Below are 22,855 nucleotides of genomic sequence, written 5' to 3'. Positions count from 1 at the left end.
ATTGCTGCATTTTTCGTGAGACCTTGGCAATTGTGAAAAACGTATATCATTGCAAATTTATTAATACCATCAATTTAAATATCCAGCACTGACCGCGCGTATATCAGCTAACCTTCAATCAGTGTTGTTTGTACATTACTGCGCAACTATTGATATGCGTCTCTGGACCTCTATCTAATCAATTCTCATCACAAGCAAGACTGACCAATTCCTCCTCCTCAAAAGATTGGTCACACCCTTGGCATCCTTTGTCAAACGAGTCAGGCCTCACTAGCCTAGCTTTCATATCATCTGCATCATAACAGTTAACAACTTTCACCTGTGTTATCGCCTCGTTCGTCTCCCAGCACTCAAGGCATGTTACTGGGCTAACGGAGGGTTGATAGCAGCGCGGGCGCCAGCTACGCGCCGCCGGTTCTGAAGCGATACCCCGACATTCACGGTCGGTGCCGGTGCTGAACTGGCTCCCGTCTCTTTTTTCATCACTTATCGCGGCATGCCCGGCTGAGTGCTCCGTCTAATCCCGCGCCTGGCCGTCAGCGGCTGTCTGTAACTCGCAAGCATGCCCGCTGTCCTAAGGCTGAGGCCTGCCTCGTCGACACGCGTCGGTCGAAGGTCGTCTGCCCACCGCGCTGGAACCCATACCGTCGCGTACGTTGCATGCAATGCGCATGGCGAATAAGACAAGATGGATATGCTGCCAGCAGGAGAGCAGCCATACCATGCCTTGTGCAAGGACTGAAATACATACGCGACAACTTTCGCAGGGTGCGCGTTACCCTTGTCACAACCGTGCCTGTGCTTCGTGAACGCGACCTGACCTGGAGCGATGACGTACCGTCCGAGAATCCTTGAATGACACGATGTACCAACGATCCCAAATCATGCGCAACGTGACCACCATGACTTGCCTTACAATTATCATCAATGCTACCTGCTAAGACCGCTGGACAACAGGCTCGATCGACAGCAACCAGACATATTTAGCATCACCAACAACACACAAACGTTTTTCATTCCCAACAGCATGCGCCAGCCGACCCATGAAGTCCAGAGCCTTGAAGATGGCGCCACTTGGTGGTCGGCAGATGACTCGAGCTGCGACCGAGCGCATCGTGACGGAGCTCAAGCTGGTGGCGCCAGGTGAATCAGACGATGGAGTCGTCAGTCTGCGATTCTCAGCGGGAGACGGGCTGTTATCAAGCCACTCAAAGAAGGCGTCCATGTCGCGACCGCGTCGGTCCTGAATTGTTTTATAGCTCGGACTCCCCCCTCTCCCTCTCACACACACACTCTAGTTCTCCCTCCCTCTTCTCAACTCACGTTCCCAACTAACTTGGTGATACACCTCTGGCCACATCACTAGTAGGGCAGTCATCCCATGTTCGATTACCGCCTATAATCATAATATAAGGCTCTCGGAAACAAAACACGATTCGCTCGTAAATCAGGGGATCCATATGCTGTGATCTATGGCGAACGCTCCATGCCACAGATGGTCAGATGGATTGTTCAACGACTGCTGAAGGCAACATACACCTGACTGCATGTTCTTTGATTATATATCTGGTGGTATTCACTCGCTGTCAGCCTTTAACATGGAAATGTTTAGCGACCAATATGCCTATGCTGAATTCTCAGTCGTTACATGCCTACGCCGCGGCACCGCACGTCCTCCACCAATTCGCGCCCATGAAGCGCCAACAACTTTCCGCCAACGTGCGCGGCAAATCACGTACGACACCCTCCCCTGCGAGCCCGTTCTGTGCCTCCCCACTCGCCGGGGACACGCCGCACGTACGACACCCTCCCCTGCGAGCCCGTTCTGTGCCTCCCCACCCGCCGGGGATACGCCGCACGTACGACACCCTCCCCTGCGAGCCCGTTCTGTACCTCCCCACCCGCCGGGGATACGCCGCACGTACGACGCCCTCCCCTGCGAGCCCGTTCTGTGCCTCCCCACCCGCCGGGGACACGCCGGAACACAGCCATGCTGTGGACGGCTTGCCTCACATATAATCGTCGGCGAACCGATCCCGTCCGGAGCGACTGTCACCGCGTCGACCGGAGTACGCGCGGGGCTCGTCATCGACCTCGTACGCTCGGTTCTCCCGTCCGCTCAGCTCGTACGCTGGCTCTCGGTACGGGCGCGCGGCCCCCTGGCGTACGGGTCCGGCCGAGCCGCGGTGGCCCCTCCGCGACCGCGCAGCGGCCGCCGAGTCGGCGTCGACGTCGAGCACGGCCTTGTCCTCATCCTCGTGCTGGCCGGTCGGGTGATGCAGCTCGATAGCCAGGAGGTAGACCAGCGCGCCGATGACGGCACCGAGGTGGCAGGCCACGATCGGGACCCACCAGAAGTGGTCACAGTACCTGCGGGCGGATCACGAGCGTGAGCCGGACGGCGGTGTCAGGACCCGCTGGGAGCCGCTGGGAACATCGAGACGGAGGAACAAGCAGAGTGCTGCTCAGAAGGTCAAACATGTCGCGCAAGGGGTGACGTTTTGCCCAGCAGCTGAAGGGGGGGGGGGGGGGTTGGCAAAATGTACCAGTCAGAGGTCCTGGTTTAGAGCTTCTTGTGCGAAATCTTCGACGGAGGTGTGTGCTCAGCACGACTGCCCATATGTTTCACAAACATTAAATTAGGCCGCCTAAGATAATTTTCCACTCGTTTGCACGTGCAGACGGGAGCACAGCCACGGTCCAAGTTTTGACGTACTTGAACACGTCCTTGTAGCCGATGATATAGGAGTAGACCCGTGGGGCGAAGTCACGTGCCGGATTCAGCGCCGCGCCGGTGTTCGAACTCGAGCACGTGATGACCCCAAACAGGGTCACGCCGATGGCCAGCGGTTACCACACCCTTGGGCACGTTCGTGTTGCGCTTATCCGTGATGGCCATGATGCCATACATGAGCAGGGCAGTGCCCATCACCTGGAACATAGAACGGGTACTAGTCGACAGCCGGTGTGTGCTTGCGACCTACGCCGTTGCTACTGACAGTTGAGCTGGCGCCAGCATGGCCATTGTGGGGCTCGCATCGCGCCATTCTCACACTGGCTGAGTGAACGTAACGAAAAGCTCTTGGCACTGACCTCAGCTTATCACGTCTCTCATGCTGCGGCGAGCAGCTCGGCCGAAGCCGCAGCGGTTTGGGCCATCTCGCTTGGACAGTTTTCACGGCTCGCCTCGACAGCTCGCCATTACCTGGTCCAGAAAGGCGCCTCCCAGCGATATGTTCTGCAGCTTGAAGTCACGGTTCAGCTCGGGGTAGGTGGCGAAGATGCCGTACAGTGTACTATATCTGCCGGGGTCTTTCTTGAACAAATCTGAGGGGAAGAGAGTTGGCTGCTCAGGTTCACCGCGCTGTGATCGTGCCAAACGGCCCACGAACGATGGAGCTGTTTCAAAACACAAAGGATATTAACCAGTCAGCACGGCAGTGAACCAAACGTCCCAAATCGGAACGATTTGGCTCTGTTCTCTGTCTCGTTCGGACGGGAATTGTGATCTACGCCGGCATAGCACAGCATCCATCCCATCGGAATGCACATGGGATGAACATAAAAAGTGTGCAAGGTGTGTGCAAGGCTCGCCTGGTGAAAAGCGCATCTGGGAGCTTTCTTTTTGCTTTTTACTTCTAGCTGAAGTTTTTTGCTGCTTCCGGATGGTGCTGAATAATATGAAATAAAATTAAATGGAAAATTCTGAACGTTCAGATCACGTCGATCTCCAGGCAAGCTGGTGCGCCAATCGATACAACTGCCGCAACGTACTGGTCATTCGCACACACTAGTGCCACAACAAGGCCGGCTTCTCACCCATAAACGCCTCGTTAAAGACACGTGGTCACACTGGTGACGGCCACATGGCTGCCACATCCTTCACGCCGCCCCGGTGCCGCGCGCACGGGCTCCACCCCTCGGCCGAAAACTCACCGAAATAGAGTCCGTGCGTGAGAGCGGCACCGATGAAGCCGCCGATGTACTGCGCCAGGACGAACGGCAGCACGCGGTTCAGCTGGCAGCGCCCGGCCAGACTGAGCGCCACGGTCACCGCCGGGTTCACGTGGCCCCCTGCCGGCGCGACGACGGCCACCACTCATCGAGGGCACGCCGCCGCCGGCGTCGCGCGTCAGAGGGGCCGGCCGAACGCAGCGCCGCATCATCGGCATCACCCGGGTGGGGAGTGAGGGAGATGGGCGAGGCGCGGACTTCCCGCGCGGTCGTTGATGACCAGTCGAACCGCAGTATCACCAGTACAGCACTGTGCGGTCATCCACACCACCAAGCCTCTCTGGTTTTAGCATGCGGATACGGGGCTGCGTTATTACAACGCTGAAGGCACGCGGTTAGTCAGAGGCCTCGAGTTCTCATCCAGACGCCATGTGGCCCCACCAGTGGTCACAGGACGCATGCATGGACAGCGGTCCCACCGACCCCCGGCGGCATGGCGAATCTTCGTTACCGCAAGGATTCAACGACACGGGTGCTGACCGCAACGCATGTGATAACTGACGCGCACATGACATCCCACACCCAACAGGTGCCTCGCACACGTGCGATGACTGACATGCGTGTGACGTCGAACACGCATCGGTTGGCTGATTCATGACGGATGACCGACATACGCTGGATGACTGACACATGCCCGGTGACTGGCCCACGTGCGAATGACGTCTCAACCGCGAAACATGACTGCCACGGGGCGGAGCAGGGCGGGGCAGGGCGGGGTGAAGCGCGGCGGGGCGGGGCAGAACGGGACAGGACGAGAAGGGGCGGAGTGGGGAGCGGCGGGTTAGATCAGACGAACCAGGGCGGGGGGGGGGGGGGAGTCGTGCCGGCCCGATACTTGCCTGAGACACCGCCGGTGGCAAACACGGAGATGGCGAGCGCCACGCCGTAGCCGAGCGCCTCATTGTTCATCGCGTTCACTGCGTTGTTGGCGATGACGGAGTTGCCGATGAACTGCAAATGCCGGGCGGTGCAGGCTGATGATGTCACGGACCGGCGATCGCACGGTGCTCGCAAGTCGCGTGCACGGATCACACAGATCGCGGGACTGGTCGGACCCATACGGCACGACGCACGACTGGTCAGACCCATACGGCACGCCGCACGACTTGTCAGACCCATACGGCACGCCGCACGACTGGTCGGACCCATACAGCACGCCGCACGACCGGTCGGACTCATACGGCACGCCGCACGACTGGCCAGACCCATACGGCACGCCGCACGACTGGTCGGACCCATACAGCACGCCGCACGACTGGTCAGACCCATACAGCACGCCGCACGACTGGTCGGACCCATACAGCACGCCGCACGACTGGTCGGACTCATACGGCACGCCGCACGACTGGTCAGACCCATACGGCACGCCGCACGACTGGTCGGACCCATACGGCACGCCGCACGACTGGTCGGACCCATACGGCACGCCGCACGACTGGTCAGACCCATACAGCACGCCGCACGACTGGTCAGACCCATACGGCACGCCGCACGACTGGTCGGACCCATACGGCACGCCGTACAACAAAAGTTGTGGAGTGTGTATGAAAATGTGTCACTCACCTTTCTAAGGAAATGGATGACGCACGAAGTATTACGCGTAATTTACGGATGCAAAGTAATCCTGCCATGCATTTGGTTTGATTTTCATTGGAGGGGCACCAAAATCTCATGCTAAAGGGACACCAAAACTTTCAATTCGGAACCACACAATTTTTATTTTCGAGAGGTCCCAAATTCCAAGGGCACCGCAATGGGCCCGAAATCTTCATTTCAGAAAGGCACCTAGGTCTAGGGCCACTGAAATGCCAAAATACTTCCTATCAGAAAATCCTGCATCGGCTATTTCGATGAAGGGCCGCTACAGTCTTCTTTTTTCCAGGGCACAATAATGCTACGCCTACCAATCTGACGAAGTCTCGCATCGGCCCCATGGGCGACGGGGTACCAAAACCCTCTTTTGGGGCACCATAACCTTTTCAGAATGAGCATTAAATCCTAACGGGCTTTTTAAAGGGACCAACGCCATGAGTTACAAAGCTGACCAAAATCCAGGGCACCGCAATTTCTTTGCTTTCCACCCTGAATGAATCTTGGATCGGCCTCTTCAGCGAAAGGACACTAAGATCTTCCCTTTCGGAGCATCATAAGCTCTTTGTTCAACGGGCACCTAATTCCTGTAAGCAGCTCACAGGGCCCGAAAACTTTCATATTCAAGGTACCACAAACTCCAGAGGGCACTGCAATGTTCGTGCCTTCCCATTGACGAAATTCTAGATTGGCGCGCTCAGCGTTGGCCCCGCCCAGGCTTTACTTGGGGCCACGATAACCTCTATTTTCAAGGGGCCCTGAATCTAGACAGGTCTTTTAAAGGAACCCAAAACATCCATTTCCAAGGGGCACCAAAGCCCAGGGGCAGTGGAATTTCCGTACCTTTCAGCCTAACCTTATGTTGTGTCGGCCCCTTCGACGAAGGAATGCACAAAACCGCTTCATTTTGGGGCATTATTACTTTTGTATTCAAGGGATACCCAAGTGCAGGGCACCACAACGGACCTCGAAAGCTGAATTCCAAGGACACCACCATCATGAGAGCATGTAGGGGGGGGGGGGGGGCGCAGGGGCACGCAACTCTTTGGGTCCCTTAGGTTCCAAAGTTTCTTTGGGCTGATGGAGGACCAACGATCAGGGGTCCGACTATAGGGTCCGAAGGAAAGGTCAGATGTCATGTGAAGGAAGCTCAGCCCGAAGGCCTGACCATGAAATGTCAGTCAGAGGGCCTCTTGAATCGACCGGAGGCCCCTAGGATAGTGAGTGCCTATATGCCAGTAAAGTGCAACACCAGTACTGAACCTGGGGCCCGATTCCACGCAGGGGCGAGGCCGGGCCTGAAAGTGTCAATCAAAAGTCCTCTCGTACTGGTCGGGCCACTGAAATAACGAAGTCACTCTATGCGAAGTCCCCGAAAACCCCCTGAAGTCCACCTGGGACCCTGTAGTGTCCAACAGGGGACCCTGAATCGACAATGAGCGTCAAGTCGGCCAGGAGCACATTTGCTGCCCAGGGACAGGCACAGGGCTCTGAAAGTCAAAATCCATCTTGTGTTGGTGGATTCCTATTAATAATGAATGGATATATGGGAACTAACGGTGCAAGGAATCCGCGTTTTTTTGTAGATGAATGCTTTAAACTTACAATGAAACGGCAGAAAGCCCCGTATAAGTCAGACGCCACAGTGCTGAACGAAGGGCCCTCCGTACCGTTTCGGCAAGGGCCGATAAGACCGGATAGGCGTCTCGGTGCCAATTATTGTACTTCCAGGGCCGGTGGATCCTTTTGCGTCAGTGAGGGTTCTGCGTCGATTCGGCGCCAGACGCCCTACCCCCGGTCAGGGGGCTCTTCCTACCCTGGTCTGACGGCCTGCCGCAGCAGAGAGGGGACCGGCGCGGTGCGTGATGTGTCCCTCCGGGGCCTCCAGATCGGCCAGGGGACTCCGGTCCCCGTACCGCCGGGGACCCCGGCCGGGGACGCAAGAACCCTTCAACCCCTGATCAGGGGATTTCACATGTGCGGCTTCGAATTTGATTATCTGAACGGAATTAGCAGGTGCATCAACGCAAGCAGCATCGATTACACCATTGCGTCACATATCCGTGGTGCTGTACGCCTGTCCGTGTTGATCTGTTTCCAGTATCAATCTCAAAATTTTACTAGTGAAAAGTGCAGCCCGGCATGCCCTTCACGCGCATACATTGATTTCATAAAGCGCTCGAAAGCAGCACTTTCCTGAGCGTGGTCGTTTCGCCCGCCCATGGACCTCCGCCGGGTGATGGCTGCCGGGCCAATGTCGCGCGGCCCGTGGAGATTGCAACGCCGAGCGTGGGCGCTCTTTCTCCAAGACGGCGAGCGTACTCACTCAAAACCACTTAATGCCATTTGTCACTAATGACGTCTGAAGAAAGGATGAACATCCGCAAGCTAACAAAGGCTGGACAATCAATGACAAGTTTGTTTACTCTGTTTCGAGCTACGCTGGCGTTCAATCCTCGTGCCCCTCAATATATTTGAAAACCGGGAAACCCGACAACGCCCCTGACAAGCGGGCATCCGACCAGGCTTCATTCGACCCTTTATGGAAGAGGCCGAACGTACCATTACAAAATGAATAGCGGCCGCGGTTTGTTGGGTGCAGTCACTTTATTTCATTTCACTCAGTCAACGTTCCTGGTTGATTTCATTCGATCTACTTTTAAATACATGCAGAACTGTATCTTGAGATAGCTTCTAGTTTTTATTTTCGCCAAAAAACTTCAACATAAAAAGAAAAATGTTGATCTCTCGAAATCGAGGGGGCTATTTCCGGCGCATCCTCTGTTTTGGCGGGGCGGGGGGGGGGGGGGGGGGGGGAGAGATTGTGGGGATTGATTCCCTGCTGCCTCATCACCAGCAAGGGCTCTTTGTTAACCGCGGTGGCCCGCTCTTATCGTAACTCTGACTGCACCTTTAGCCACAGTGTCTGTATATCCTTTTGCGAAGTGCCGGACATCAATCCAAGTCAGCGCAGCCAATGGGGAGGGGTCATTCGCTCTTACTTCTACATTGTTCTATTTGGCAACGCAGATGGCTTTTGACATAAATTTAAAGATCATGGTATACTTAACACTGGACAAAACCTGCAGTGAGATCCATCCCTACCTAGCAAATATACGTGTTAGGCAGCAGCAATGCCAGTTGAGTATGTCCGTAATCAAACCAATGCAGACAGTGAGAGCTGAGCGGAAGCGTGATTCAAGTGAACGTGCCACCGATACGCACGGATTGCTAATTAAAAATTGTTTATCGAACTGATAATAATTTTTCATTTTAATGGCCAATGGATGGAAGCGTGGAGGCATGGAGCCGCGTGTATACCCAATTGACATAACAGGCCATTTAAATCACCTTACTGGGAAGCACAAAACATTGTGCGTGGTAAATACGCTCGAGGACATAAGCGGTAAGATGTGTCTCCACCACACTAAGACTGAGCTTGCCCCTGACAGAATTGGTTGGGTACTGGCGTGACCAAACAAATGCGGATGGAAAAGTTCGAGATATACCAGATTGCGCTTTTGTCCCGGCAGTTTGTATCGGATATAGCAGCCGCGTATTCCCATGCGATTTTGCGTCCGCGCGCAAGATAATGATGATAATGATGCGCACCCAGGCCACAGCATGCTTGCTAGTCCTCGGTTGCTGAAGCTGTGAAACCCATATTAGTCGAGTTGCCATCGTTACGCTTCCTTCATGAGGCCCTGCAATGTCGACTACCCCAAACTTTTTCACGGAAGTATGTTCTATTTAGCAAAGAGATCCACATTATGTTAGGTGCTACCCGTGCAACTCTGGGCGTTTCACAGAATTCAAGATGGTGGCCAGTGCCATCTTGAATGCTGGTCCAGTTTCAAAGCTTTTCTCGACGACCTAGAGGGTCGTGGGATGCCGTTTATGTGGATTTTCGATGGCGGAGAGACTATATCTGCAGTTGTTCTTAATGCATGAGGTCAACATCAAGGTTAAATCAAAAGTAAAAGGTCAAACGTGATTATAGATCACCAAGAACCCTCTGTTGATACACACACACACACACACACACACACACACACACACACACACACACACACACACACACACACACACACACACACACACACACACACACACACACACACACCACACACACACACACACACACACACACACACACACACACACACACACACACACACACACACACACACACACACACACACATGTATATATATATATATATATATATATATATATATATATATATATATATATATATATATATCTCTCTCTCTCTCTCTCTCTCTCATCTCTCCTCTCTCTCATCTCTCTCTCTCACTCTCTCTCCTCTCTCTCTCTCTCTCTCGCTCTCTCTCTCTCTCTCTCTCTCTCTTGTTGTTTTTCGAACTCATTGTAACGGTACAACTCGCGGCTGCTGCATGTGTTACAAGTGATGATAATATTGGATAGTGTGCTATGTACACAACGCATGTTCACAGGCGAATACAATGCATACGTAGACATGCACTATCGGCCGTACTAAAGAGACTGTTCAGAAGCTCGTCGCTGCAAAGCGATAATCATGAGTAGCACGCAACTCTATCAGGACGTGATATCTTAGCTCACAAAGCATGCTACTCGAGCTTCATATTGAGAGAAGAAACAATGACCGACACGGTAAAGGCACGTAACGTAATCTCGCATCCGGACGGAATCATCGGGATATGCGACTGTTGTTGCCGACAGTCAGAACGCCAACTCGTTTTGCCATGTCATCCCCGACATACACAGCTCAGAATGTTAGGCTACGTCAGCTTTTGGAAATAATGTACGCACGCCATGTGCATGCATGCTTACAAACTCGGTGTAGTGCTCTACGATGCGGAGAGGAAATTAGTTCGCCGATTAAAAATGCGAATCTGGAAATAAAACGTCTAGAATTAGGGAACTTTTGCGGGGTAGGGGGAGGGGGCGGGGCACAACGGTACAGGGGCACCGCAGTGGAGAGTGGTCCCTCGCTGAACGAAATCCTGGGGATCTGCTCCTGATGGAAATATATTATTGAGGTCTTCATTTGTTTGACAATTTAACTTCGATGTCATTGGGTCGCAGTTCTCAAACACTAGGTAGGAACGCTAGCATTTCAGCTTCAATTAGCTCAGCTAGATGTCACATATCCATGCGATATGGCGCGTGTTTTTTTCATATTCATACTCAAATAAGTCTCAAAATCATGCCTACGTCAATGTCACTGTTAACCCTCACCCCGGTTCGCAGTTGTTCATGACGCGCATTGGTACGAAAACAGGCGTATCTATCGCCTAATTCTGACTATATTGACGTATCGTTGTTTATGCTTTGAGCATACATTTATGATGTATGACTCCGTCAATGTAATTTTGTCGGCCCACCTCGCGTACTCGGCGGCATCGTCGGTCACGACTCGTCGTCCGCTCCGGTCGTAGATCGCCGTGTAGATAACAAATAAGAACTTTTCCCAGTGGTGCTCAAGTAAGACTACGCCCCTGCCAGCGCCAAGTCAAGGCGTGTTGCTTTAAGCATATGGCCAAAGTCTGCGTCTTTGAGGGCTAGGTCAGTACCTGTCCCTATGCACATCAGGCCAGGGTCTGGCCCTTTGTTCACGAAATGAGGGCCAGTTTTTATGTGTGCGAAATCAGACTCTGTCCCTCTCATCGCCAAGTTGGAATCTTTCCCTGATGAGCAGGTCCCAGTCTACCTAAGTGAGCACCACGCCCGAGTGCGGCTCCATTAGAGCGCGGCCGGAGTCCGCGGCGGGTGCGGGTCGCGAGCCTCACTCACCACCAGCGTCATGGTGCCCACCAGCTCCGCCAGCGTCTCGCGCACGATCGGATGTCGGAGCCGGCACGCCCGCCGCACCGGCTCCCAGCTGATGGTGGTCAGCATGGCGACACGTCCCACCGGCCCGGTCCGCCGCTGCAGGTCCGACGCCGCCACTGGAGCCTCGAGGCGTGTCGAGTCCGGGAGCAGCTGGGAGTCGGCAGCTCGGAGCGAGAGCCCGGAGCAGGAGCACGGCAGCGACGCCGCACGCACGCCGCTCGGAGACGAGTGCCGGCCGCCGCCTCTTGCGACCAGCAGCTTATCTTCGCAGCACTGATGGCCCTCGAGTGAGCGCGTCGGATGGTGTCGAGCCGAAAGGTTTGCCGTCCTCCTGTATCGACAAGTCAAACTCTCGGCGATAAAGACCGGCGTCGGACCATCTGCGCCACACAGTGGTCGAACCAGCCACAGGTCTCTGCACTCGGCCGCGCTCAACCCTCACCCACCTTCCCGGTGGCACGCCCGTGCAGCCCGGTGGCCAGCGGCCCGCGGGACGCCCACACAGCTCTGGCTCCACCGGCTCGGACGGTCTGACGTTCGCGGAAGTCGGCACAGTCAGCGGACCCTCTAGCACGGGATCATTGTCCGAAAGAAACAAGAGCCCGTGCTTTGAATTAGACGGTTTAAGTGGGCAGAGGGCACTTTGCTCGCGAAGTCTGACTTGGAAACACACTGCCATCTGGCGGCAGGATTTTCGCGTCGTCAGGACCGCGGTCAAGGTCGTATAGAGAAAGACCACACTGACATTACCCACCGCGCAATACACATGATGCTACTAACGGTACATTGCACAACAATGTTGAATCAAGCTCCCGTGTTTCGGTGCTGTTGGCAATTTTTATGCACGCCGAGCCTTAAGAGAATCGTACAAACAAGAGAATCGCAAAGTGGTCATACATATTCGTTTGGTCGAGATAGAGGTTGCTAAAAGTCTTTAGATCTGGTACCAGCCGCAACCGCCCAGCCTGGGACGGCTCCCTGAAGTGATCACGTTTCGGTACAAGGTTCCGACTGCGAAGCATCTCAGCGCGTTTTAAAGAGCATCTGCAGCGTTCCATTTCAGGTCCATTGTCAGTTGGTGGCGTTGGAATGGAAACTATATCCATGGCATTTGTCACACCAGGGATTTGCCACACAAACTATGGCCGGCCCATGTGTTGTCGGCATAATATTTTGTTGAGCGTTGCTGCTGTTGCCAAAAATTTGCACACACCCCCCCATGCCAAATGTTTAGATGTTCAATGCCCCTTTCCTTCGAACATTGATGCATCTATTTTTCTCCAGCTTTCCAACTTTGGACATCGGTGCTAGGAACACTTCCTCATAACTGATTTACGTATGTGCTGAACTGCACCCGTGCACTAAGCCAACTTGAACCCGGCTAAGATCCAACTGCAAATAGCTAAGAGAAAACGTCTGTTGATTCCTCCATCAAAGCGTCCGACAATGCCTATATCTGATATCAATGAAGTGTGCCACTGCTATTTATGACGGCATCATGCCAACGGGATCTTTGACCTCAGCTTCGAGTCTAATCCAGAATACAACAGGCGTCAAACTGCTCCACATGGCTGACAAGCTTTGGTTTAGCCGCAAGGCATCATTTCAGCGATTTCAGCGAGCCATAAAATATTGTCCACGATAGCGAGCACCAAGGAAAACTAGAGCATGACGCTGCCGAAGCTAAACATGGTGCAGAGGGGCGCCGGGGGAGCAGCCAATGCTCGGCTGGGCTGAGCCGCAGCATGATGACATGGTAACCGTTGTGATGGGGGCCTCTCCATCAGACATCGCTGGCTCCGGCCGCAGCATGATGACATGATGACCGTTGTGATGGGCGCCCTCCATCAGACAGAGCTGGCCCCGGACGCAACATGATGACATGATGACCATTGTGATGGGCGCCCCTCCACCAGACAGAGCTGGCCCCGGACGCAACATGATGACGTGATGACCATTGTGATGGGCACCCCTCCATCAGACAGAGCTGGCCCCGGACGCAACATGATGACATGATAACCATCGTGATGGGTGCCCCTCCATCAGACAGAGCTGGCTCCGGCCGCAGCATGATGACATGATGACCGTTGTGATGGGCACCCCTCCATCAGACAGGGCTGGCTCCGGCCGCAGCATGATGACATGATGACCGTTGTGATGGGCACCCCTCCATCAGACAGAGCTGGCTCCGGCCATAGTATGATGACATGATAACCGTTGTGATCGGCGCCCCTCCATCAGACAGAGGTGTGGCTCAGAGACGAACCAGACCGGCTCCTCTGAGAGTGATGCTGTGACCATGAAGAACGAGCTCCAGCGACACAGTTTGCACGGATTCGGCACGGGTCATCCAAACTGTGTCGTGACTGAAAGATGGGAGGTGACGAGTCCACGGAAAAGACTGGGAGGGAGACTGAAAGATGGGAGGTGACGAATCCACGGAGAAGACTGGGAGGGAGACTGAAAGATGGGAGGTGACGAGTCTACGGAGAAGACTGGGAGGGAGACTGAAACATGGGAGGTTACGAGTCTATGGAGAAGACTGGGGGTAAAACTGGAGACGTCTGGGAGGCCTGGCGACATGGGATTTCTGGTTAACTCCATGGAACAAGATATTGTGCATGTCTCCCGATTTTTTGTTGCAAAAACGGGATAAGAATCACCGTCAGGAAACTCAGCCCACAGTTCTTGGGTCTCAAGCATTCAGCGGCTTCCCACCATCAACATTCAACTTATGGGAGCCGCTGTCGCTAGTTCTACCACTGTGCGGAGCCTGAGTGTCGCATTTGACCAGCGCGTGACATTCTCGGCGCACACTGACAACGTTGTGAAGTGGTGTACAGAAATGCGTGACCACAAAAAGCGCAGCCTCTGCCACAGTCTGCCCTAGTCATGGTGGTAGAGGTACTTGTGTCCCTGATCCGATTCTGTATCGCCGTTTACGGAGCAGTCAACAAGCATTCATCTAGGCTGATTTCAAAAGCTTTTAATCTTCGCAGCCTGGGTTATTTCCGGATGAGGGAAATATGATTACATCAGTGATGTTCTACGAAAACTTAAGCGGCTCTGAGCAAAGAATATGCACTTGTACCTCGTCCTCACTCTTCGCAGAGAAAATTGAGGACATCCGAGCCCGATTCACTTGCTCGTGACCTCGTGACCTCGTTACCAAACATGACATTCACCATCGCACCGCCAGACATTGTCAGAGGCTCGTGACTCCTCCGACGCCCACCCGGTCTGGCAGGTGGAGGTCCTGCCAGACCGGGAGGCAGAGGCTCGTGACTCCTCCGACGCCCTCCCGGTCTGGCAGGTGGAGGTTCTGCCAGACCGGGGGGGGGGGGGGGGTATCGGAGGGCATGGTCACTTGATCATAACTGCATGCAATGATCCGCCGGCTACTATCCGTGCGATGGACTTCGCACATGATCATCGTGGCCAGAAACCACATGATACAAGGGAAATGATGCAACCGCAATGTACCGAGCAGCTGACTGACCATTCGGCTCATACCGTCATGTATGCCCGCGTGTACGCTGTGTGTCGTTCGTGTGCACTACCCACTTGACCCAACGTTTCATGTATTGTCTGGCACGTGGTTCAGAATAGCCATACTTGCCATACTGTCGAGTTGCCTCACGACATGCACAAATCCAAATCCAAATCCAAATACTGCTACAAGTGCTAGGATGTTTCTGCCATCTGTTCGCTCTTCACACACTGACATTCTGCGCCCGTGCTCACCACTGTCGTGCGCAAGTATGGCGACAGCGGGTTGAGACCTAGGCAAAGCAAGGGGATGCCAAACATGCAAAATCAGGACATTTCCACCATTCTGCAATTGTTTTGGTAAAGTGCCACTTAAAGCATGGCTAACTGCGCGTTGCAGATGGAGAAATAATAAGTTTGCGGTTGAAACACAAATATCAGTTGGTTGAGGGATAAGTCAAACCATTAAGTTAGTTCGTGAAGTAGCTGACGACACGCGAGCGTGACATCACAGCAGCCTCAGCGAGAGTTGTACAGTAGCCAGGAGAAATCGCACGCTTTATTTTTGCCTATTCTATCTGGGAAGCGTTTCGGGTGGCTTGAGGACTTAAGTCTAAAGGTGGTGCCAAAGATCTCTCTGCACCATTTTCAGTTGCTGGAGCAGCCAAATAGTGTGTTTCGCGCGTAAGAGGATAACAGACCGTTTCATTTTTGACCCTTATCGGTGGTTATGATTTAATAATTTGCTTGTTGGGGCCGAAAGGAACAGGGGCCAGGGACGGAAAAGCTGATGTTAAGTTTCTGCGTTTCAGATGAAATCGTCAAGTTTTCAGTTGACATGTGGCCGCGCTCCCTTGCCCATAAAGTGCGCTCGTCATGCCGGTGCGGCGGGCCTCTTGTTCAGTACCTTGATTTACTGACCTGTCTGCGCACGGTCATAATCTGGTCCTGATACGGTGGGCTGCACCATAAGCCGCGGCGATCAGCGATGGGACTTTGATAGAGCGGCTCGACGGCCAATGACAAACAGAACGCTGTCCAGATTGCCTTGACGTTTGAACAAGATAGCTCCATGCGCTGGGACTTGATCTGATTGTCGAGTAGACAGATAAGTAAGTCATCTGAGCACATTTATATTTTTTGTCGATACGTGATTCTGAAACACCGCCGATGGCATGATCAAAATGATCATAACGTCTGTTTGAAGGTCACAGAGATGAGAAGGCGCCCTGCTTGGCGTTTATTTCGTGACAGCGGTAAACTGGCGCCATCGGCAGCTGCTCCGCCTTGGCTTCGGCATCACCCGCATTTCCCGATGCCCAGGCCCAGCTCTTGACGCAGGGTCCAGACGATGACGCGACGTAAGGCATGCCTGCAGACTGCACGCGGTGAGGGGCCGCTGGTCCTCTCACTCGCCAAGTTATGTAGCATCGCTGCCACTACCCGCTCCCCCCCCCCCCCCTCCCCGTCCAGCCCACGATTGTCAGGGTGTTAAAAGCACCCCTCCCTCCCGACGGGTTCCTCAGATGATTTCCGGTCCACGCTACGTTGACCCACAAGTGATTGGCTTAGCATATTTGGGAGGAGCTTTCTTTCATGCTACATCGTGTCACTCAGTTATGGTGCCAACATTAATCAGTTTCCACGGGATTTTCCCTGAGCATGGGATAATTCGCCGTTCCCTTTTTTGTTTAGACTTCCTTTGCTACAATTCATCGATCGGTTTGAATAACAGTCAGCGCGCCACGCTAAACGAATGCACACTAGATCGCCGCTAGACGTCATGTGAGATCCGTCAGAGAACCATCAGGGGTCAACTTGGAAGTGTTTAATCAAAGACTTTGCTAGGCTCATTAGTGCCATTAAGGCGGAACAGCTTGCATATCTCCGAAGCCATAAATTCTACGTGCCATGGAAACCATACCAGCAAAAGGCCATTTGGCATTGAATCAACTAAATTTGACCTGACCTGACCTTAACTCTTGGTATTTGCCAAAACTTTGTTCAGTGCCTGTTACTACACTATGTAACTGCTGTTACACACGCCAGGTGCCGTGGAGTCACTCCAAGATGGCGCCAATTTTAAGGTGTTTGCGTTACCTGTGCCATCAGTCATGCGGATCATAAACAAACATTCATTGATCAGATTGACGAATGCTATCCATTTTTGCTTGCTTTCTCACTACCAGACGCTCGGGCCGCGAGATACCACGCAAGGGAAGAAAACTTCATCAGAGCAGGCCGGGAACGTCGTAATATACCTGGCGGTGTGGGGTGAGGGATCTTTCACCATGCGACAGGGAACTAACCGCTCGTGTTTCCTCTCATGCCCCACCGCTCGTGTTTCCTCTCATACCCCACCGCTCGTGTTTCCTCTCATGCCCCACCGCTCGTGTTTCCTCTCATGCCCCACCGCTCGTGTTTCCTCTCATGCCCCACCGCTCGTGTTTCCTCTCATGCCCCACCGTTCGTGTTTCCTCTCATGTCCCAACGCTCGTGCTTCCTCTCATGCCCCACCGCTTGTGTTTCCTCTCATGCTCCAGTACGTGCGTCATACCGTTGACCCATCACAAACGTCTGGGGTTGCTCGACCAAAATCTGGCCACTATTGGACGACGGTGGCCGAACTGAACGCGCTGAGGTAGGCCCAGGTAGACAGACCCAAGTAGGCCCAAGATCGTTTGAGAAGTGGGACTAAGGGCATAGATAAGACGGTAGCAATGGCCTTATTCCTCGGAGAAAAACCAGGAGAATGGAGATAAAGATGGGTTGATCTTTCGGCGACGTGCCCTTATTGAAATAATAGCAGACGTCAAACGCGCTGTGTTTGACTTCTGTTCGGCCACCGTCGTCCAATAGCGGCCAGATTTTGGTCGGGCAACCCCAGGCGTTTGTGATGGCCCCAAGGTATGACGCACGCGCTAGAGCATGGGAGGGAACACGGTCGAAATATCAGCCCATCTGTACCTCCATTCTCCTGGTTTTTCTCCGAGGAATAGATTTGTTGCCACTATCTTATTTATGTGAATAATGTTCCTAGCTAATGCACTGAACAACTTACGTAACTGAGGGCAGTCAAACGCGGCAGATTTCGCTGGGCAACTAAAGCTGGACAGTTCATAACATTTGCGTTGGGCAACAAGGAAAATCATTTTATCAAAAGCCTTTTACCGCATCACTTTAATTGTTAGTATGGCGATCCTGGACTCCCACATGAAAGTCACGTTGTTGCGTTTGGTGCTTGGTGCGATCGCCCATGAAAGTCACAGTCGTGCGTTGTGAACAGCGCTCGCGCTACCGGACGCCTCATGGGTGCCGTCATGTATCTGGTGCCATCTTACATCTCACACCGCTGTAAAACGCCCCGCGCAAGGCGTGTTCAGTGCGTGCATCGCGATAGCAGTGGAGCGAGTGTGTACATACTGATATGTTCGAGTGTGACAGATACGTACCACTTCAAGTAATCTGATGGCCATGAAGGCAGCCAGGGGCGCGGCTTTATGCAATGCTTGGAAGAACGGCCAGGTTTCTGAAGCATTTCAATTCTGTGGGGGGTTTGCCCCCCCCCCCACGTTAGTGGGGGGGGGGGCAAGGGTTGGAAATTGCGGTACCACAGTGAACTTACTTGTACAATTCATCAGAGAAGGGTGTTAAAACAAAATCAACGTTGCAAATCTTGCGCTATCCTCAGTTCAGCACCTGATGTAAATTTCGTTGGAGCTGGCATCAAAACGCGTTCAACTGCTAGACCAGGGGAAAAGATTCCTTCTCCTGTGCTAAAATGCAAGTTCCGCAGCGTCCCTGCCTTGCCGTTCAGCACCACGTTACATCTGTTTATCTTTGTCATCACATCTGTCAGGCCGCCTAGGCGTGAAAGCTGTGACGTTAGATATAACCATCAGGAGGCCGGGCCGGAGGGGTGGCACAGCTTAATGAAAATTATTGGCATTTGCTCTCGCTAAATCCTGATTTCGTTTGCTAAATCACTTTGCGTGGTGCTGTTCTGATGCTAAACGTCACTCAGCACACTGTACACCTCAGAGCCACCTAGCGGCGGATCCAGGACTTTTGCCGTGTCGGTGAAGGACGCCTCGGGAGGGCGCGCCGCAGACCTCCTGAGGATCATGGGCGGCGCCGCGGATTCCCAGTTGGGACGGGCGGGCAGACTTTCCAAATGGACTCCTGTGCAGAATGGGCCTCCGCACAGAGGGCTCTCTAAGAAATGCCTTACAAAGAGGTAGAGCACGTTTCCCGTATACATTTTGCACTATGTGTATCGATATCCATTCGAATAAATGTCGGCAGTAAAAATTATGAACAGGAGCCTCCTGATTAATACAGGGAATGCCAGATCAGGCATGGGGCCTCCCTCTCAAGACGGCCTTTTGTGCCAGAAAAGGATCTTCTGGTGCAAAGAGAATCCTTCTAATTCCGCATAGCACCCTTCCGATCAACAAAGGGGCCTCATTATCTCAAAACAGGACATTCCGATCGGGGGTAACTGCCCGCTGACACGAGAGGGGGCCTCGATAGGGGCTTCTAATCTAGAACAGGGGTCTCCTGACATATAGAGAATGCATCCTAAACCAGAACAGGAGACTCCTAGTTCATAGGGAAGCCCTTCCGAGTTGGCATAGGGGCCTACGTAACACAAAATAGATCTCCGGATCCAGAAAACGCATCTCTAAATGCGGAGAACGGTCTTCTAAGCCCGGTTGAGAAACCCAGAGCTCAATCTTTGTGATCCTCTCGATCGGAATTTTGGCGAAGTATGTGTGACTACAAATCCTGAGGCTAGGAAAAAGGGGCTTTTCAAAATTTTGAACGGCAAAAACATTTTCTTGCCCCACACCTGCAGGCGGAGGCAACTGCTCCTCTTCCTCCCCCCCCCCCCCCGCAAAGCCGCCTTACTGGCTGGCATCGCACGCTCCAGTGCTGTCTGCCATCCACCGAGCTCCTGGTTGTATAACGTGGCACCATCTCTACGCAGGGAAAAGGGAACTTGGCATTCGTACCAAGATAGCCGGCGAGAAGCACTGGTATGCTGCGTAACGATTGCAGGACGCCAGGCTGTTGGGACATCGTAACTGGGGAATAGCTGCCGGGTAGGTAATTTTACCCGCAGCTCTTCTGGTCGCAAATAAATAGTAAGCGGCAAATTCGAGAGGCCATCGCATGTGCTTGTCGCTTGCTGTGCCGCAGACCTACCCCACGAGCGTCTCTGCTAGGCGAATCTGCGCGCCAAAGACCATCTTGCCAGCCTTTTTAAATGAACATAAATTTGTCATTGAATGTACACTGACCATAGCGAGCAAAAGCACGACACGCCCCTAAATCGTGAGATCTCCATCGGCCTGCCTGCTGGCCGCCGCGCTGAGCCGGACCCGCTGGCGGCGGGGCGCTCCAGCCGCGCCGGTCCAACAGGTACTGTACGGTCGCCTGGTAAGCCGGGGCATCATGGACCGGTGTATAAAGCCGCTCTGCACGCTGCCATGGCTTCAGTGCCATCTGAGGAGGACACCCAGTCTGAAAGCAGGTAAGTGGCCGCGACTGAGCTGGGCAGAGAACGCTCGGCCTGTAGGGGAAGGTAGACGAGCTCTTCTGGCTGCGTTTTAGTTACATACCGCCATAATCCACCTCCTTGTGCAATGTGCAGCTGTGCTATGAACGCTCCTTCGGGACTAGGTGCGGTGTAGCGCAGCCTGATGCAAAGGTCGTTTGGACCTATTACGTCTATGACAGGCAGCGAAATTTGCGCTTCGCCTTTGTCGAACTGATGAGTTTAAAGTGCGCATCAACCGCAGTCGTTATTTACGCCCAGCGCTGCGTCTTAGAGTATAGTTGTTATGCAGATGGTAAGGATTAGAAGAATATTATAAAAACCGTTTCCAATGGATATCTGCCATCGATTACAGAGCATTAATTGTCCCCTACATAATAGGCAGCCATCGGAACAGTGCAACAAATACATTACCTCGGATGTGTTTGCCTTCTACCGACAAAAATAAACACCATTTGGTCTTGTTTCTTATTCCTGTCAAAGAGCTCCGAAGTCTGATCGCTTCAACCACGGTCCCGCTCCCTGTGACGCCTCGTCCTGCCGCCGTTTTCAGAACTGGCATGCGTTTGGCTATCGTTCTGGTGGTTCTGGCCGCGGCCGCGACCGCCCGTCCCATCAAGGGTGGCCAGGACGCCCCCCGACCGTCCGCGTTCTACACCAGGCTCCCCACCGGCTCCGGCACCGGTCTGGGCACCAGCTCCAGCGGCGGCACTAACTCCGGCACCAGCTCCGGCGGTGACACTGACTTCGGCACTAGCTCTGGCAGCGGCACTGACTTCGGCACCAGCTCTGGCAGCGGCACTGACTTTGGTGCCGACAATAACTTCGGCAACGGAAGACCCCTGAACCCGGGCCGCGGCAACAGAAGACGACAGAAGATGACAAGGCGCCGCTGCCGCAATGGAAGGCGACGCAGGCGCCGCTGCAAAGGCAACAGAAGGCGACCTAGGCCCGGTAAAGACAACGCATTCCACCCTGGGTCTGGCGTCGGCGCCGTCTTCCACCCTGGGTCTGGCGTCGGCACCGTCTTCCACCCTGGCTTCGGCGGCCACGTCCCGGGTCCTGGACTCGGTTTTGTCCCAGGCACCGGCTTCGGTGTGGGCTTTGGAGGAGCCGACATCAGAGGTTAGGGTGGTGTCGTCGTGAATGAACCGGCGGCGGCGTACAGCTCCAGCGTAATGATCGTTACCAACACGGCGCCCCAGGTGAGCGCTGAAACGTGTAGACACGTTACCACTTCTGCTGTTTGCCTGACACAAGCATAACGTACAAATAGGACTGTCCGAGCTCACAAATGACCACAGCGATATCAGAGACTTTTGTCTCGGTGGCGCCTCTTTAGTAATGCGGGATATCTTTCACGACAAAAGTTTTGTCTGATTTTCTCTTCATGTGCCCCTGGAGATGCCGCACTGCGATGGCGTAATTACATGACGGAGAGACAATTTGCCAGATAAGTTAATTAAAATGTGGGAAAAAGATGACTGAGAGGATCGGCTCTCACGACCTCGCTGCCGCCTGACGTTTATGATCATTTCGTTTTCACTGACTGTGGTCATATCCGTTCATGATCAGAGACCCTCGGTTGGATTTTCATCCGCCGTCGGGTCTGAAGTGTCAATGCCATCTCCTCACTTGCGTGCGAGTGTGTGTGGTTACGTGTGTGTGCATCTTGTCAGCCTGACAAGCGTACAATGACCCTTACGCCCGTATCAATGGAGCGTACAATGACCCTTGCACCTGTGCCAATGGGGCGTGCAATGACCCTTACCCCTGTGCCAGTGGAGTGTCTTTTCAGGAATCAGGGGCAACACCTGTTTCCATGTTTCCATACAGCTTAAGATAGCCGTCAGGGTCTTAGCAAGATGAGTCAACATGCGTCGTCTGTAATGAATTGTAAAATTAAATGACGTAGCCATGTTGTCCGTGATGTTTTAGTGGGTTATCATCTGGCGCAGTGCGCTTACCTAGTGCGCTGGGTTTGCCATCTTTTCCGCGGTCCCAGCCAGTGACGGGATGACCCTAGGTGTTGTGTGCCCCCGAGGCATGTGTCCCCCCCCTTTCCGCGGCCCCGGCCAGTGACGGGGTGACCCTGGGCGTTGTGTGTCCCCGAGGCATGTGTCCCCTCCCTCTTTCCGCGGCTCCGGCCAGTGACGGGGTGACCCTGGGCGTTGTGTGTCCCCGAGGCATGTGCCCCATCCCCTTACCAAATTTGTGACGCCATGGCATATACGCCACCAAATGTTGACGAAAAACTCGGAGTAGACCTAATACAAACATTGAAAACTTGCGATGCTGTTTTACACCACCAGACATTTCGCCCGCCTGCGGTGTGCCTCCACCGCGCCCGACCACTCGCACGCG

The 22,855-nt window shown here is 53.7% G+C and overlaps 1 protein-coding gene across 1 annotated transcript; it reads right to left on the bottom strand.

Moving 5' to 3' along the window:
- Positions 1-44: 44 nt before the first annotated feature.
- Positions 45-11,689, bottom strand: LOC119094601 (aquaporin-9-like). The gene is given in 7 exon segments (XM_037217666.1): positions 45-2,370; positions 2,717-2,850; positions 2,852-2,932; positions 3,206-3,327; positions 3,937-4,074; positions 4,854-4,965; positions 11,404-11,689. Coding segments are annotated over 7 exon segments (1,053 nt in total). The 5' UTR covers positions 11,509-11,689; the 3' UTR covers positions 45-2,009.
- Between the last annotated feature and the right edge of the window lie 11,166 nt (positions 11,690-22,855).

Source organism: Pollicipes pollicipes, unplaced genomic scaffold, assembly GCF_011947565.3.
Source record: "Pollicipes pollicipes isolate AB1234 unplaced genomic scaffold, Ppol_2.1 Scaffold_4002;HRSCAF=4701_pilon_pilon_pilon, whole genome shotgun sequence".
NCBI classification, from domain to species: Eukaryota; Metazoa; Arthropoda; class Thecostraca; order Pollicipedomorpha; family Pollicipedidae; genus Pollicipes; species Pollicipes pollicipes.
The sequence above is the reverse complement of the archived record's forward strand: the minus strand, read 5'-3'. Positions and strand labels throughout refer to the sequence as shown.